The sequence below is a fragment of the Dioszegia hungarica genome (genome assembly GCF_025882075.1).
Source record: "Dioszegia hungarica strain PDD-24b-2 chromosome Unknown MKK02contig_7, whole genome shotgun sequence".
NCBI lineage: Eukaryota > Fungi > Basidiomycota > Tremellomycetes > Tremellales > Bulleribasidiaceae > Dioszegia > Dioszegia hungarica.
Window position 1 is genome coordinate 188,027 of NW_026515769.1, and position 15,901 is coordinate 203,927.

The 15,901-nt window shown below is 58.1% G+C and overlaps 4 protein-coding genes across 4 annotated transcripts; 2 read left to right on the top strand and 2 right to left on the bottom strand.

Annotated features, from left to right (window-relative positions):
* Positions 1–677: 677 nt before the first annotated feature.
* Positions 678–3,613, bottom strand: MKK02DRAFT_3772 (DHS-like NAD/FAD-binding domain-containing protein; the record flags this gene model as incomplete). The annotated part of the gene is made up of 6 exons (XM_053089760.1): positions 678–747; positions 2,268–2,927; positions 2,988–3,208; positions 3,255–3,322; positions 3,386–3,436; positions 3,481–3,613. Coding segments are annotated over 6 exons (1,203 nt in total), but the record flags the coding sequence as incomplete, so codon positions are not given.
* Positions 3,614–4,865: 1,252 nt separating this feature from the next.
* MKK02DRAFT_43184 (uncharacterized protein) lies at positions 4,866–5,465 on the bottom strand (the record flags this gene model as incomplete). Its single annotated transcript, XM_053092309.1, has 1 exon — positions 4,866–5,465. The coding sequence occupies one exon, from the start codon at positions 5,463–5,465 to the stop codon at positions 4,866–4,868; it is 600 nt and encodes a 199-aa protein (XP_052947037.1).
* A 740-nt stretch (positions 5,466–6,205) lies between these two features.
* On the top strand, positions 6,206–7,403 carry MKK02DRAFT_32147 (uncharacterized protein; the record flags this gene model as incomplete). Its single annotated transcript, XM_053088458.1, has 3 exons — positions 6,206–6,512; positions 6,559–7,014; positions 7,057–7,403. The coding sequence occupies 3 exons, from the start codon at positions 6,206–6,208 to the stop codon at positions 7,401–7,403; spliced, it is 1,110 nt and encodes a 369-aa protein (XP_052947038.1).
* Positions 7,404–7,824: 421 nt separating this feature from the next.
* On the top strand, positions 7,825–15,129 carry MKK02DRAFT_43186 (putative aspartate carbamoyltransferase; the record flags this gene model as incomplete). The annotated part of the gene is made up of 7 exons (XM_053092310.1): positions 7,825–8,224; positions 8,266–9,026; positions 9,061–10,290; positions 10,324–11,024; positions 11,068–14,582; positions 14,633–15,039; positions 15,091–15,129. The coding sequence occupies 7 exons, from the start codon at positions 7,825–7,827 to the stop codon at positions 15,127–15,129; spliced, it is 7,053 nt and encodes a 2,350-aa protein (XP_052947039.1).
* Positions 15,130–15,901: the final 772 nt, after the last annotated feature.

Consider the following 15,901-nt stretch of genomic DNA (forward strand, 5'->3'; position numbering starts at 1 on the left):
AGATTGACCTGTGCACAACAGATGAGATGGCATAGATGATACAGATGATGCTTGTCTAGATGAATGCTGATGCGACTAGAGATAAGATGGCCGAACACCCCCTCACAACGCCCACCCCTGCGCCCTATGCCAGAGTCGCAGCCTCCATCACCTGCTCAAGCACCTCCCAGTTGGTCTCGTCCACCGCCACCGCTGCCAATTCAGGCGCCTCCCTGATGTTCGCCTCTGCCGCCCACAACGCCCCCTCGTGCACCTCCTCCAGCTTGTCCGCGAGGTGCTCCGGGTAGTCGCTGCAGCCGACGGCGTCCCAGCTGACCTTGGACCCCGATCCGAAAGGCACCACCTTTAGTAATGACTTCATGCGGATGACATCGGCGCCGGCGAGGTTGGGGCGGTTGAGCATGGTGTATCCGTGTGCGTAGACTTGTGATGACGAGGCGCGAGAGCGAGAGAAGAGGGATGAGGAGAGGGAGGGAAGGTGGATGAGGTCGAGGCGCTCGCTGAGTTGGAGGTCGGCCGCGTGGTACGACCGGAGTGAGCGGTGGGTGTTGCAAGCTCCTTTCGTAGCCTGAAAGTCAACGCGTTTCAAAGGTTGTGTAAAGAAGAAAAGCTTACAGTGATCTCAAAGCCCTGCCATTCTACCTCGCAAAAATCTCCGAGCTCCTGCCAGACCCGCTCGGCCGAGGCGTGTGGTATGAGGATGGAAGTGGTGGCGTGGAAGGGGCGGAGGGAGTTGGGGCAGGTGTACTCGCCAGCGAAAGAGGCGATCGTGGGCTCGTTACTCCGCTCGTGGGGTGCAGAGAGGACGACGGGGAGGAGAGCGAGGACAAGGGAGAAGAGGGAAAGCATGTTGAGAAAATGAGGAGAGGTGTAGATTGGTCAAGTTGTAGATGTACGTAGTAGGCTGACTGGCGAGGCCTAGTGCGTGGAGGTGGAGAGTGGGGAGTGGGAGGTGGCTGGTGGGATGAGCGTATGAGCGAGGCAGATGACAAGTTGATGAGGGGAGGGCAGAACAAGTCAGCTGACCTATATACTGGACCCACAACCCCTTTGACTAGCATAGCCCACCCTCATCCTTTGACCCTCGCTGTCTCGCGAAACGCCTTCCGGGAGGGGCGACGGGTGGGCTCATCTAGCCCAGGTTCGGGGATATCGGTGCCCTTGAACATCGGCCGAGGCAAATGGGTCGATTACGCTGAGAATCCATGACTAGCTGGAACAAGGGGCCAAGGGCTAACTCCCGCAATTTGGCCAGACACCACCGAATGGGTGGTAGATCTTTTGGGATCTAGGCTGGCCTGGGTCGACGGAATGGTCCACCGCGAAATGCCGATCGTGCCCTCCATCCGAGACAGATTGCGGCATAACCGAGACAGCCGAAACAGGCAGTTTTGAGGACGTTTCAGGTTCTTCCCCTGAAACTCGGGATTTATGACGGCATCCCGATCTTTCTCTTCCTTCCCGCCTGGCTGCTGGCGGGACTTCGGGAGTGCGTGGAGTAGATGTGGGAGTGCGGCGTCTGCACATGGCTCGCCCGAAGCCTAGAAGAGCCTAGAAGAGTTGGAGTTTAACGGCCATTCCTTCTATCTAGTAGCGCGCATATTGAGTCGATGTACGACGCTGTGCTGGGCGCCAGAGCAGGCCTGAATGCTTGACAGAGTCCTCGCCTGGGCTTACTTGGGCTTATACCTCTTGGCTGGCATCATCAGCTCAAGCACACAAGCCGCAGTGTACAAAGCTGGCAGTGGCGCTACGCAAGCGTACAGCTGACCACGCGCATCAAGAATACAACGATCGCTAGACAATACAAGCTGATACAAGAGGGTGTGAGATGATACACTATGTACAAGCTAGACTCGCCAGACCGAGCGTCACTCAAACGCTCCACTCCACTGCTGTCCACTGAGAGTGTACCGTTGTGTTCAGCTCCGCCGCTCCCTCAGGGGGATGGCGCCGTGGCCACCCAATATCGAGCCGAGGCCGACTCCGCCGAGTCTGGGAGTGAGGACGGCGCGGGCGATGGCGAGACTGAGGAAGTGAGGTCGTCAATACAGCCGCTACGCCAATAAATGGACGGTATGACCGGTACATTGCTCGACTGGCCGGCAGTGGAAGCTTTCTTGGGCGAGCGCTTCCGAGCTGGCGTGATAGAGGAACCGCGCGGGACCGCCTGTTTCCGCTTCTTCGTAGGCTTTGGCGTACCGGGATCGACGGAGGGTATGGCGGGATTGACTGGAGTAGGGGTAGGGGTAGGGGCAGGTGTAGACTCCGATACCTTGGTCGAGCGTTTCCGAGGTGTCTTTGGCGGCGTGGGCGGTTCCGACCCGAAAGCGGGATTGGCGAGGTAGTCGGTCACAAAGTGTTGGATATCCCCCTTGACCCAGACGTTGAACATCCCTTCCCACTCCTTCGGATGCGCCGGCGCATCATCATTGATGAAGACCCTCCTGAGTCCTGATCTTTCCCCCAATACCCTCGACATCTCCTTGACCATCCGCTTCACGCCCGGTATGCTCAGACTCGTCCCCGCCACAATCAACATATCCACCTTGCCTTCCTTTTCATCCTTCCCGCCCAGTCCCTTCAGATCCCGCTCGACGACCTTGCCGATGAGGTGCCCCTGCGGGTGTTCCTCTCCGTATAGGACAACGTCGGGACGGAGGATGCCCTCGGATCGTTTGCGCTGCGAGAGGGCGGAGCGCTGATTCGAGTGATGAGAGCATGCGGGGCAGGAGAGGTGGTATGATGGGAGAGGGTAGACCTGGGAGAAGGGGGCGGTGTAGGGGCAGAAGGTGCATTTAACGGTTGCGAGCAGACCGTGTAGGGGAATGACGCGGGGATAGGGGGTTGAGGAGGATGAGAGGGATTGCGATTGAGGCGTCGAAGGGAGTGATAAGTTTCTAGGCAGGACTCCGCGTGCTGGTGTGCTGAGTAGATCGATCGATGAGGGGGACGACCGAGATTCGGGAGTAGGCGGATATTGCGACCGTTTGCGCTTGTATGAACTCCGGTCCAGCGGCCGCGGGAGTCCGACTTCCAGTCCCGCCTTCTCTTCCAGCCCGTCGATGTTCTGGGTGTAGCACCGAAGTAGCTGACCGCTACGGTCGAGACTGGATAGAAAGGAGTGGTAGGGTGTAGGGCTGGCCTCATCCGAGAGGTCATAGAGCGAGTTGAGCAGTTTGTGGTGGGCTGGGAGAAGGTCATCCTCCTAAACAGTCAGCTCCAAGCTGTCACACAATACAGGATAGACTCACCGATAGTGACTTGACATGGAAGAGATCCCTGACAGACGGCTCCTTCTTCTTCCCAGCAGCCGGGAGCGCTAACAGCCTCTTTGTCTCGGCTCTTGTTCTCCCCTTCCGCTTGCTCGGCGCCGTAAAGAGACCCTCTGCGGACCGGAAGTCAGGTATCCTCGCAGCTGTGGACACACCAGCGCCTGTAGGTCAGCTTATACTTCCAGCGCCAGGTGGCTGAACATACCGCTAACAACGACAATCCGCTTGGCGCCCCGGATGGCCCGGACCACCTCGACAAGGCTGTCGTGGATGTGATACGTCTCTTCAACTTCTCCGAATGATCGAGTCGGTCGAGAAGGTCCAGCACCTGGCGAGCTGGGGAGAGGGAGGGTGATAGTGGTCATGGCGGACCAAGCGTCAAGCTTTCAAGAGGGACAAGGTCGACAAGGGTCAGACGGGTGCTGTATTCGGTGCAAGGCTTCGTCGAGCGGGTATGACAGAGATTGCGGTTCGTCAATTCGTGTAGAGAGTGTCCAAGACTGTTCAAGGGATACTATCATACACAAAGAGGTCAAGGTAAGAGAAGAAAGGGGCAAGTAAAGGAGCTTGGCTACCGCAGGTGGTGGTGATGGCCAGTGGCGGCCACGAGTCAAAGTGGCGCCCATAAGTGGCGGTCTGCAAGGTTCTGCATGTCAGGCAAAGCTGTCGAGGTTGGACGCTGGCCTGGAGTAGCCAAGACGCGAAGGCAGAGGACAGGTACTGGTCAAGATCGCAGTGAAGAAGTGGCATGCGTGTAGGGGAAGAGCCACCAGCTTACCGACAGAGCAGAGGGTAACAAACAGGAGGTGGACCGCCAACGTCGCAGCTAGCCAGCCTTCTCATGGTCGCCGAGTGTGGCTCCCAGTCTTAAAGGTAGAGCTGTCATTAGCTCTGCAAAGCCCGACATGACTCCCCCAGATCGAGGGATATGGGAAGCCGTCATGGGGTCCGGAGAAGTATATGCTGCATGATCATGCCGGATTGGGCTGTGAAGTGTGCCAGACGTCCCGTCCTGTTCTGCGCCACCAGGTACCCCGCAGGAGCTGTGACTCAGAGTAACGAGGGATGTCCGATTCGTCAAGTGGCATGTCAGTCCTCCGGGCGCGCAGTATGGGGGTACAGTCTGGTGATAGAAGAGGAGGAGCTGCCGGCCTAGGCTATTTCCTGATTATCATGCCGTCGTAGAAGTCATCTCCTTCGTAGAAGTCATCTCCTTCGTAGAAGTCATCTCCTTCGTAGAAGTCATCTCCTTTGACAGCGCGCTGCCCTCGAAGGTGCTACGTGCTCGAGGATAACCAGGGATGCAAAGTCGGGTGGCTCATGATCTGAGATTGACACGTACGGCGTGCGTCCGCCCAGGTGGCGATAAAACAGCCCTCACAGGCTGTAACTGCGAAAGGGATATAGCAAGCCGGACGAGGCGATGCAGATCAACTTATGAGATTGAATGACTAGCGTATGGATGTATAGGTCACTAGGATGCTACAAGGGCTGGGCGAGCAAACGATATATCACCATGGCGGATAGTACAGTACATGGAGTCTGCGGAAAGAACCAGAACGGAAAGCGCGCAGGCAGGTGGGGCTCTACTCAATCCACCTTGTTCTTGTGCTGATCGGCTTCCGGTCCCGGCCGCCCGTCAAGCAGGCTCTTGGCGGCTCGGAGTCGGTCCCGGCAGAACGATATCGCCCTCGGCGAGCAGGCGAGGAGTATCAGTGCGTGACTCGCCAAGACTGCAGGCTCAACGATCGGGACAGGGATGTCTGACCCAGCAACCAGTGTAAGCTCCGTAGCTGCGCCCGTCGCGAAAACAAGGGACCCAAGCTCTAGACCCAATGAGGCTTGAGATCCGTACATCGACGTGGAGATGGTGCCGAAAGCGAGAAGGGTGGGCGCCATGATGGAGTTGAGGACAAACCTCAGTGGAGTATCGGAGTCCTGCGAAAGAGTCGCAGACATGATGGGGCTCGCAAGCGCGAAAAGGATCTGATCAGCTTTCACGTTCGGGAAGGCCGCCTGCATGATAACGCTGACGGTCTCCAAAGCGTCTTGGTAGGCGGTGGGATCCTGAGTCCGGGTTCGGAAGGTACGGGACGCGTCGGAGAGGGCCTCGAATAGCCGCTGGCGGTCTGGGCCGTTCTCCTGGGTGTCTTGGAAGGAGCCATCAGAGTCCTGTTCATGATCGGACATGATGCGTAGACAGTGATCTGGATGTAGTGGGGTTGGAATGAGCAAAGGGAGCGACCGGTAAAGGCAGAATGAGGTACGAAGGGAAGAGCAGCAGTCACCACGCTGGACCCCTTGACCCCAGCAGAAGATCCAGACAGTCAGAATGTATGGCGTGCTGTCTGACCATGAAAGGACTGACAGTACTGACCTGCTGGCGCATCAGGGTGTTACAGTGAAAGGTGGGACGGGGAAGTGTCTGACGCGTAGCATGTGACGGGAGCGACTGAGATTATGTCGAGGTGGTAAGTGTGATCCTCCCAAAAGCTACAGACATTAGGTCTGTTGTTAGAACACGCACAGGAGGTAAGAGGAACACTCTTCAGCTGGATCGGGTATTGCAGCTGCCGACTCCGCGGCCGCCGAGCGGCCCGATGAGGTGCTGGTGCGATCGCGAGTCGGTCTGACAATCACCGCGTCATCCCCCTTTCGAGCAAGGGGTATCTCCCCTATCCTTTGCATTTGCCCTGTCTAATCCTTTGAGGAATGGGCCCGTTATCTTGGCTGGGACGTGTTTTGTATCGTCAGGGTCAGTCTCTGCCATCGGCTCGCCGGACATGCAACGGTCGTGAGACCGATATCTTTGTCACCTATCGGACGTGCCACCCGTCAGCCCATACTATCAATCCGATACCATGCGGCCAGTCAGAGCAACCTACTGTCAATAAGAGCAACAAGCGTTATCAGCCCAGCAAGGGTCAGAGATGTCCAAAAAGTCCTCATCGCTCAAGAGTGGGACCCCCTCGTCTTTACCACCATACGACGTCGACGTGGAAGCGGGACGAGGACAAGGTCCAGGCCTCAAAGAGCGCAAGACCTCGGAAGAGGCCTATCCCAATTACAACACCGGCTATGTCTGGATACTCCTCCAGTTGCTGGTGTGCATCTTCTTATTCTTGCTGTGGATGCCCAACCCGTCCAAGAATACAGCACTCATAGCGGCGGGAACGGACTATATTGGGGCATTCAAGAAGTGCGCGGGGACCTCGTGTGAGGACTGGCTGAAGGGCGGTAAGTACCGTCAGAATACGTCAGGGGGTTAGCTGATGAGATTCAGGAGCTGGCGCTGCCCCTGCCTCCGCCCCGGCAGCTGACGCCGACGCAGCCGACCCGTCCAAAGCGGAACGACGCGATCTTTCCCTCCAGAAGCGGGCTAGCTCCCTCGATGAAGCCGTCGACCCCGCCAAGTTCTTCGTCAATGTCGGCCTTGGCCTCCTCATCGCCTTTTATCTTTCCCTATACCTCACCATCCTCCTCATTGTCCGACTGTTCAAGATTCCCGACCCCCCGACCCCCCGAGACTCCTCCGAGCCTCCAGAAGTGGAGAGAGCGAAAGTAAGAGGAGCTCGGAGACGCAAGTTCAAGCTATTTGCTTATCGCGCAAGCAGGAGTATAGGGGTGATCAACGTGGTATTTATCTTTGGGTGCTTGGTGGCAACGGGGAAGTCAGTGGCGACGGTGAGGAATAAGATGGAGTTGAGCCGGTCAAACGGAATCGGAGGAGGATTCTTCCGTGAGTATCCATCAGCAGGACAGGGATCGTGCTGACCATTAGTACTGCTGATGTCCCTCTTTCTCAGCCTGTACTCGTGCGTTCGAGATCTCTGCAATCCCAGCGGAAGGATACGGATATGGCTCGGCTTCCGATGCTGGTTCCCCAATAAGATCCTGTTCTGGGATAGGAAGCCGCTACCTGTATCCAATAAGGTGGAGAACACAGAGATGGAGGTGATCAAGACAGACGGCGCGACACCCAGCGGGAGTCAGCGGAGTCAGCGCAGCTCGGGGGGCTCGTCAGGGAAGGACACGAAACGACCTGGAATACCGAAACGGCCAAGGAGGCCAATAGTTAAAGAACGTCCTCAGCAGCCGCCAGGTGCAAAGCCGAGACCTTACCTTTGATGTATACTACGCGGATACACATGATGACTGCGTTCAGCTAGAGGTTGACTACTGTAGAGGTTTGACCTAAAGTCGGCCAAGTAAATGGGAGTAAAGGTCAAAATGCAGCTGTTTATTTTCCATTCGTTGTTGTCTGGAACGCCATCACGTGACCTAGATCTCGGGAGCAAAACTTTCAACAGGCATAGTCTCTGCGCGTCCACCGGTCACTGCAGCAGTACTGGGGTACATGTTCTCCTTCTTCTCTTCTCTCTTCTCCTCTTCCTCATAATGATAAGCTAAGTATAGCGTGGACAGAGAGTATACCGACTGCTCTCATCCAAACAGAACCCAAAAAGTCGACTACACAGTAGCTCGACCGTCGCTGGACACCCCTCACCCCGGTACACCCAGTCCACTTTTTCCCACCCCTTCACCGAACATGACCGCCTCGGCAGCAGCATTCGAGGGGGTCGTCCCCAGCGCAGACAGCGGGATGGTGAATGGCGCAACTTCCGCTCCGGCAGCCTCGCACTCGGCGGTCACGCACACTACCCCGCCCTCGTCCCCGCTGCCCCCGTCCATGTCGCCCACGGCGTCTACTCGGGTCCTGGCGCCTCGGTCGGCCTCGTACGCTGCCCCGCCAGTCCGTATCCCGGGGAGCTTGTACCCGCCTGCTACGCTCAAGGGGATTGACTCGAACGGGATGCCGGAAGAGCCGGAGTGGAGCCCGGATATGGGCGAGGGGGATATGGTGCTTGAGCTGGCGGATGGGCTGGCTCTTGCTGGTCACTCGTTCGGTGCGGACAAGAGCATCGCTGGGGAATGTGTCTTCCAGACTGGTGAGTCTTTCGCAGCAGCAGAGGACGAAACTGACAGGCAGGGATGGTCGGCTACCCCGAGTCCTTGACGGACCCGTCGTACTCTTCCCAAATCCTCATCCTCACATATCCTCTTATCGGCAACTACGGTGTCCCCGAGCGGCCGTCTACCGAGACCTCCTCTACCCCCACCTCGACCGACGCGCACAATGTCCCTCCCTCCACCTCCCTCCTCGACGCGCTTCCGCTCGAGTTCGAGTCGTCCCACATCCACGTCGCGGCGCTCGTGGTTGCCAACTACCACCCGTCGTACTCGCACCACCTTGCCGACAGCTCGCTCGGCAAGTGGCTCAAGGAGCAGGGTATCCCGGCCATCTGGGGTGTCGACACCCGGATGCTCACCAAGAAGATCCGGGAGGGCGGTGTACTGCTCGGAAGGGTGCTGGGCAAGAAGGTGATCCCGGCTCAGCCGGAGCAGGAGCGGGGACGGGAGAAGTCGGGCGTCCTCGGCGGTGTCTCTCGCCTCCTCAATGGTCTCTCAGCCTCGCCAATGGCTCGCTCGGCCTCCACGGACGCTCGCGACCCTAACGAGTGGAAGCAGCACTACAACACCGTCCCGTTCTCGGACCCCAACACCGAGAACCTTGTCGCCAAGGTATCGACCAAGGAGCCGACGCTCTACACGCCCATCACTGGCTCGGACGTCAAGCTGCACCCCAAGACCCAGAAGCCGCTTCGCGTGCTGGCGGTGGACGTGGGGATGAAGTGGAACCAGATCCGGTGTTTCCGGAAGCGGGGTGTCGAAGTCCAGGTCGTCCCTTGGGTATGTCTAACGCGACGACCAAGCTGACAGGCAGGACTATGACTTCAACTCGACCTCGGAACACTTTGACGGTCTTTTCGTCTCGAACGGTCCGGGCGACCCGTCCATGGTCACCGAGACCATCGCCAACCTCTCGCGCGCCATGGCGGGTGCCAAAGTCCCCATCTTCGGTATTTGTCTCGGACACCAGCTTCTCGCGCTCGCCTCCGGCGCATCTACGCGCAAGATGAAGTACGGAAACCGAGGGATGAACCTTCCGTGCACGTGCTCCACATCGGGCCGGTGCTACATCACCTCGCAGAACCACGGGTACGAGGTCGACGTCTCGTCCCTCAAGCCCGGGTGGGAGCCGCTTTTCACCAACGCGAATGATGGGTCCAACGAGGGTATCTGGATGGGGAAGGACGGTCAGCCGTTCTTCTCTGTCCAGTTCCACCCCGAGTCGGCTCCGGGACCGCGGGACACCGAGTTCCTTTTCGACGTGTTCATCCAGAGCATGGTCGATTCGGCGCGCGAGGGAAAGCTCGTGCCCATCGATATCCCCGGCGGGGAGATCAAGGCCAACATGGCTGTTCGTCCTCGCGAGACGGTCCGCAAAGTCCTCGTCCTCGGTTCCGGCGGTCTGTCCATCGGCCAAGCGGGAGAATTCGACTATTCGGGATCTCAAGCGATTAAGGCGCTCAAAGAGGAGGGTATCTACACCATCCTCGTCAACCCCAATATCGCAACTATCCAGACGTCCAAAGGTCTCGCGGACAAGGTCTACTTCTTGCCGGTCACGGCGGACTTTGTGCTCAAGATTATCAAGCACGAGAAGCCGGACGGGATCTACTGTACCTTTGGCGGTCAGACCGCCTTGGGCGTAGGGATCAAGCTCAAGGATGAGTTTGCCAAGTATGGCGTCAAGGTGCTGGGCACGCCGATCGAGACGATCATCACGACGGAGGATCGAGAGATGTTTGCTCGGGCGATGGAGGAGATTGGGGAGAAGTGCGCCGAATCGGCTACTGCGACCAACTACTCGGAGGCGGTCGTTGCGGCGCAAAAGATCGGGTTCCCAGTCATTGTCAGAGCGGCGTTCGCGCTCGGCGGTCTGGGGAGTGGGTTCGCCAAGAATGAAGAGGAGCTGGCGGAGTTGTGTAGCAAGGCGTTTGCGATCTCACCGCAGGTGCTCGTGGAGAAGAGTATGAAGGGGTGGAAGGAGATCGAGTACGAGGTGGTTAGGGACTGCATGAACAACTGTATTACAGTCTGTAACATGGAGGTGAGTCATTTCTTGGGATAGAGCTGATGGCAGAACTTTGACCCGCTCGGTATTCATACTGGAGACTCTATCGTCGTTGCCCCCTCCCAGACCCTGTCGGACGCCGATTACAACATGCTCCGTACCACCGCCGTCAATGTCATTCGTCACCTCGGCGTCATTGGCGAGTGCAACATTCAGTACGCACTGAACCCCCACTCGCAAGAGTACTGCATTATCGAAGTCAATGCTCGTCTTTCGCGTTCCTCGGCCCTCGCGTCCAAAGCGACCGGCTACCCCCTCGCCTTCATCGCGGCCAAGCTCGGTCTCAACATCCCCCTCAACGAGATTCGGAACTCGGTCACCAAGCTCACGTCGGCGTGCTTTGAGCCGTCGCTCGACTACTGCGTCGTCAAGATCCCACGGTGGGACTTGAAGAAGTTCTCGAGGGTCTCGACGGCCCTCGGAAGCTCGATGAAGTCGGTCGGAGAGGTGATGGCGATCGGGCGGACGTTTGAGGAGACGATCCAAAAGGCGATCAGGTGTATCGATGATCAGTTCCCTGGGTTCGGGGACCATGTGCAGGTCGAGGACTTAGATACGGAGCTGGCGAACCCGACGGACAAGCGGTTGTTTGCGATCGCGACGGCGTTCGAGAAGGGTTACTCGGTGGATAAGATCCACGAGATGAGTAAGATCGACAAGTGGTTCTTGACCCGCTTGGAGAGGATCTCAAAGACTGAGCAGGTCATCGGGTGAGTTTTGTCATAGCAAAAGAAGGACTGAGCTGATGGACAGACACTACAATGCGACGTCCGTTCCGACCGAGCTCATCCGATATTCCAAGCAACTCGGCTTCTCGGACCGTCAAATCGCCAAAGGTCTCCACACCAACGAGCTCGCGGTCCGTCGTCTCCGTATCGAAGCTGGCATCACCCCCTTTGTCAAGCAGATCGACACGGTCGCTGCCGAGTTCCCGGCGTACACCAACTACCTCTACACCACGTACAATGCTAGCGAGCACGACGTCGACTTTGTCGATAACGGCGTCATGGTCCTCGGATCGGGGGTGTACCGGATCGGGTCCTCGGTCGAGTTTGACTGGTGCGCCGTTCGGGCTATCCGGACGCTCAGGGAGAATGGCCTTAAAACCGTCATGATCAACTACAATCCCGAGACGGTGTCTACGGACTATGACGAGGCGGATAAGCTCTACTTTGAGAATATCTCGCTAGAGACCGTCATGGACATTTATGACCTCGAGCGGTCGTCCGGTCTCGTCCTCTCCATGGGTGGTCAAACACCCAACAACATCGCGCTCGCGCTGCACCGGCAGAATGTCAAGATCTACGGGACATCGCCCGAGATGATTGATTCGGCGGAGAACCGGTTCAAATTCTCCCGGATGCTCGACAAGATCGGCGTGGACCAGCCCCTCTGGAAAGAGCTTACAAGCTTTGCAGAGGCGCAAGGGTTCTGCGACAAGGTTGGGTACCCGGTCCTCGTCCGTCCGTCCTACGTTCTTTCGGGCGCGGCCATGAACGTCGTCTTCACCCAGGACGACCTGGAGAATTACCTTACCCAGGCGACCGACGTCTCCCGGGACCACCCCGTCGTCATCTCCAAGTATATCGAGGAGGCCAAGGAGATCGAGATGGACGCGATCGCGCGGGACGGAAAGATGGTCATGCACTACATCTCGGAGCACGTCGAGAATGCCGGTGTCCACTCCGGAGACGCTACCCTTATCCTGCCCCCGCAGGATCTGGATCCCGAGACTATCCGGAAGATCGAGGACGCTACGGCCAAAATCGGAGCGGCGCTCAACGTCACCGGACCGTACAATATCCAGTTCATCGCCAAGAACAATGAGATCAAGGTCATCGAGTGTAATCTCAGGGCGGCGCGGTCATTCCCCTTCGTCTCCAAGGTGACGGGTATCGACGCCATCGAGATCGCTACCAAGGTCATGCTCGGCTTCCCGGTCACGCCGTACCCGGACGTGAAGATGCCGGCCAACTACGTCGGTGTCAAGGTCCCCCAATTCTCCTTCTCGCGGCTGTCGGGCGCGGACCCTATTCTCGGTGTCGAGATGGCCTCGACCGGCGAGGTCGCCTGCTTCGGCAAGGACAGGTACGACGCCTACCTCAAGGCGCTCATTTCTACCGGTATCGTCCCTCCCAAGAAGAACATTCTTCTTTCTATTGGGTCGTTCAAGGAGAAGCTCGAGATGCTCCCGTCGGTCCACAAGCTCCACCGTATGGGCTACAACCTCTTTGCTACGGCCGGGACGTCCGACTTTATGCAGGAGCACGGCGTACCCGTCAAGTACCTCGAGGCTTTGGGGGCTGACGACGAGTCCAACCCCCAAAAGGCCGAGTACTCGCTCGACCAGCATCTCGCCAATAACCTGATTGATCTCTATATCAACCTGCCGTCCAAGAACCGGTTCCGTCGGCCCGCATCCTACATCTCCAAGGGATACAAGTCGCGGCGGATGGCGGTCGACTTTGCGGTACCCCTCATCACCAACGTCAAGTGCGCCAAGCTCTTCATTGAGGCGATCCTCCGCAAACCCACCTTTGACATTTCGTCTATCGACTACAAGACGTCGCACGAGACACACACCCTTCCCGGTCTCGTGTCCATCCAGGCATTCGTACCCGGCGCGGCCGACTCCAACTCGGGCGACTTTGGCGCGGCCACCTCGGCGGCGATCCGGGGCGGTTTCACCATCGTCTCGATGCTCCCCCAAGGCGTCACCTCAGCGGTCGAGGACGAGATCTCTCTGCAGCGCGCCCAGTCCAACGCGTCGGGCTCGGCACACTGTGACTACTTCTTCTCGGTCGCTGCGACCGCGGATAACGCCTCTCGACTCGACGACGCTATTGCTGCCGGCGCCAAAGCCCTCTTTATCCCCTTCAACAACTTTTACGGATCGGGCAACAAGGTCTCGTCCGTCGCGAGCCACTTTGCCGCTTGGCCAGCAGACAAGCCCATCATTACCGATGCGCGCAAGACGGACCTCGCGTCCATCCTGTTGCTGGCGAGTCTGAACGGGCGGAGCGTGCACGTTGCCGGCGTGAATAGTAGGGATGATATCCTGCTTATTGCGCTGGCGAAGGAGAAGGGACTGGCGGTTACGTGTGACGTGGCTATCTACTCGCTCTTCTACTCGCAGGCTGACTACCCTACCGCCCTTTGTCTCCCGACCAAGGAGGACCAGGAGGCGCTCTGGGCCAACATGGCGGTCGTAGATGCGTTTGCGGTCGGGGTGTTGCCGTACGAGCTGGGCCAGGTGCTTGGCAAGCAGGTGTCTGCGCAGTCGGGCGTGGAGGAGGCGTTGCCTCTGCTCTTGTCGGCGGTGGCGGAGGGCAAGTTGACGCTCGAGGACGTCTCGCTCCGTCTCTCCGAAAACCCCCGGGCGATCTTTGGTCTTCCCGAGCAGCCCCAGACGTATGTCGAAGTCGAGGTCAGCCGGAAATCTACCTTTGCAGCGCCGGCGGGCGTATGGTCACCCCTTCAGGACAAGCCGGTCTCGGGCGGTGTGCACCGTGTGGTCATCAACAACCACTCGGTCTTTTTGGACGGGTCGACCTTCTCCCTCCCCCTCGGCCGGGACATCAGCATCACTGGTCCTCGATCCGGCTCCAAGCCCTCCAGAGTCTCCTTCTCCTCCACCCACCGCCCCAGCATCGTCTCTCCAGGTCTGGAGCGCGGATCCTCCTTCGCCGCCAAGCCAATGGGCAACCTCATGTCCCTCGCTTCGGTCGTACCTATCCGTGAGATCCGCGAGGCCTCACCGACCCGCTCGGCCATCACTGTCCAGACCCACCCGGCCTTCACTCGCCAGAACATCCTCAGCGTCAAGCAGTTCACCAAGGAGGATCTGCACATCCTGTTCAATCTGGCGTCCGAGATGCGGAACCAGGTCGAGCGGTCTGGCTCTGTAGATACTCTGCGAGGACGGGTGCTCTGTACGCTCTTCTACGAGCCGTCTACGCGGACATCGACGAGCTTCGAGGCGGCGATGAAGCGGTGTGGGGGTGAAGTGGTCAGTGTGACTGCGTCGACGAGCAGCGTGGTCAAGGGCGAGTCGTTGGCGGATACGATCCGGACCGTCGGGTGTTACTCGGACGCGGTGGTACTCCGTCATCCGTCAGTCGGGAGTAGCAAGGCAGCGGCCAAGAGCAGTCCCGTGCCCATCATCAATGCTGGAGATGGGATTGGAGAGCATCCCACGCAGAGTCTCCTGGATGTGTTTTGTATCCGGGAAGAATTGGGGTCTGTGAATGGTATCACCGTCACCCTGAGTAAGTCTTCTTTTCTGCCCATAGCATCAAGGACGTAGCTGATGATTCAGTTGGTGATCTCAAGAATGGCCGTACCGTTCACTCCCTCGTCCGCCTTCTTTCCCTTTACGACGTCACTCTCAACTTTGTCTCGCCCCCATCCCTCGCCATGCCCGAATACGTCAAGACCGAGGCCTCACGCGCCGGGATCCAATGGAGCGAGCACCACTCGCTCGACGAGGTCATCGGCCGTTCGGATGTCCTGTACGCCACTCGGGTCCAAAAGGAGCGATTCGACAATCTCGACGAGTACGAGGCGGTCAAGGATCTCTTTGTGATCAACAACGATGTCCTTGCCAAGGCCAAGGAATCGGCGATTGTCATGCACCCGCTGCCCAGGACGGCGGAGATTGATCCAGAGGTGGACTTTGATTCGAGGCGGGCGGCGTACTTTAGGCAGATGCGGTATGGGCTTTTCGTGAGTGTCTTGTTTCTGGTCGATAGTGGGAGTACAAGCTGACTTGGACAGGTCCGGATGGCGCTCTTGACCCTTGTTTTGGGCTCATAGACCTCTTGTGCGATATTGTCGGTTGATTGGTGGGGGAGCAAGGGGGAAGTGGATGCGGTGGGCGGAGGGAACGAGAAGGAGGACAAAGGAAGGGGTAGCTTAGATTTGTTTATACTGTCGGCTTACTTAGAAGGTTTCGTGCTTTTGCATCCCGTTAGATCTAGATCTCTACCTCACTCTGTCTATAGTCGCTGCCCTAGTCCTCACCTTCACGAGCGTCGACCGCCAAAGCACCGACTCTTTTCTGAAACACGCGCACGGATCTCGCTAAAACCCGGATGACGCCGTTTGTGGCGGAATGCTGAGGAACTCGGACCCTGAATCCGGATTACCGTAATATTAATTGGGGACCATTCCGGCCGGGGCCAGCCTCACCTCACGCGTCTCTCGAGAAGTTCAGCTTCATCCTATCCATATAGGTTCTTGCCTACCTATACCTTATAGCCTAGCCAGCGTAGGGCTAGATCAGCTGTATAGCTATACGCTACGTGCTGCTGCGGAGTCAGAGCTGCCGGAAAGCAGCTGGACCTGCCTGTGTCCTGCCCGTTCCAGAGAATATTGGTGAGTTGACATTCCTCCTTGCATGTGTTCTCCCGTTTAGACTGGACTGCCCTTCCCTCGTCTGTTGGACTAGCCCGGCGATCTATAGAGAGTGAACATCGCAATCCGTACCGCATCCATGTCTGCAGGCCTCGGGAGCAAGCTGATCAACAGCGGTTCTACTCCACCTTCCCCGCCGCCCCGACACTCGCATCCCCGGACCGCATTCACA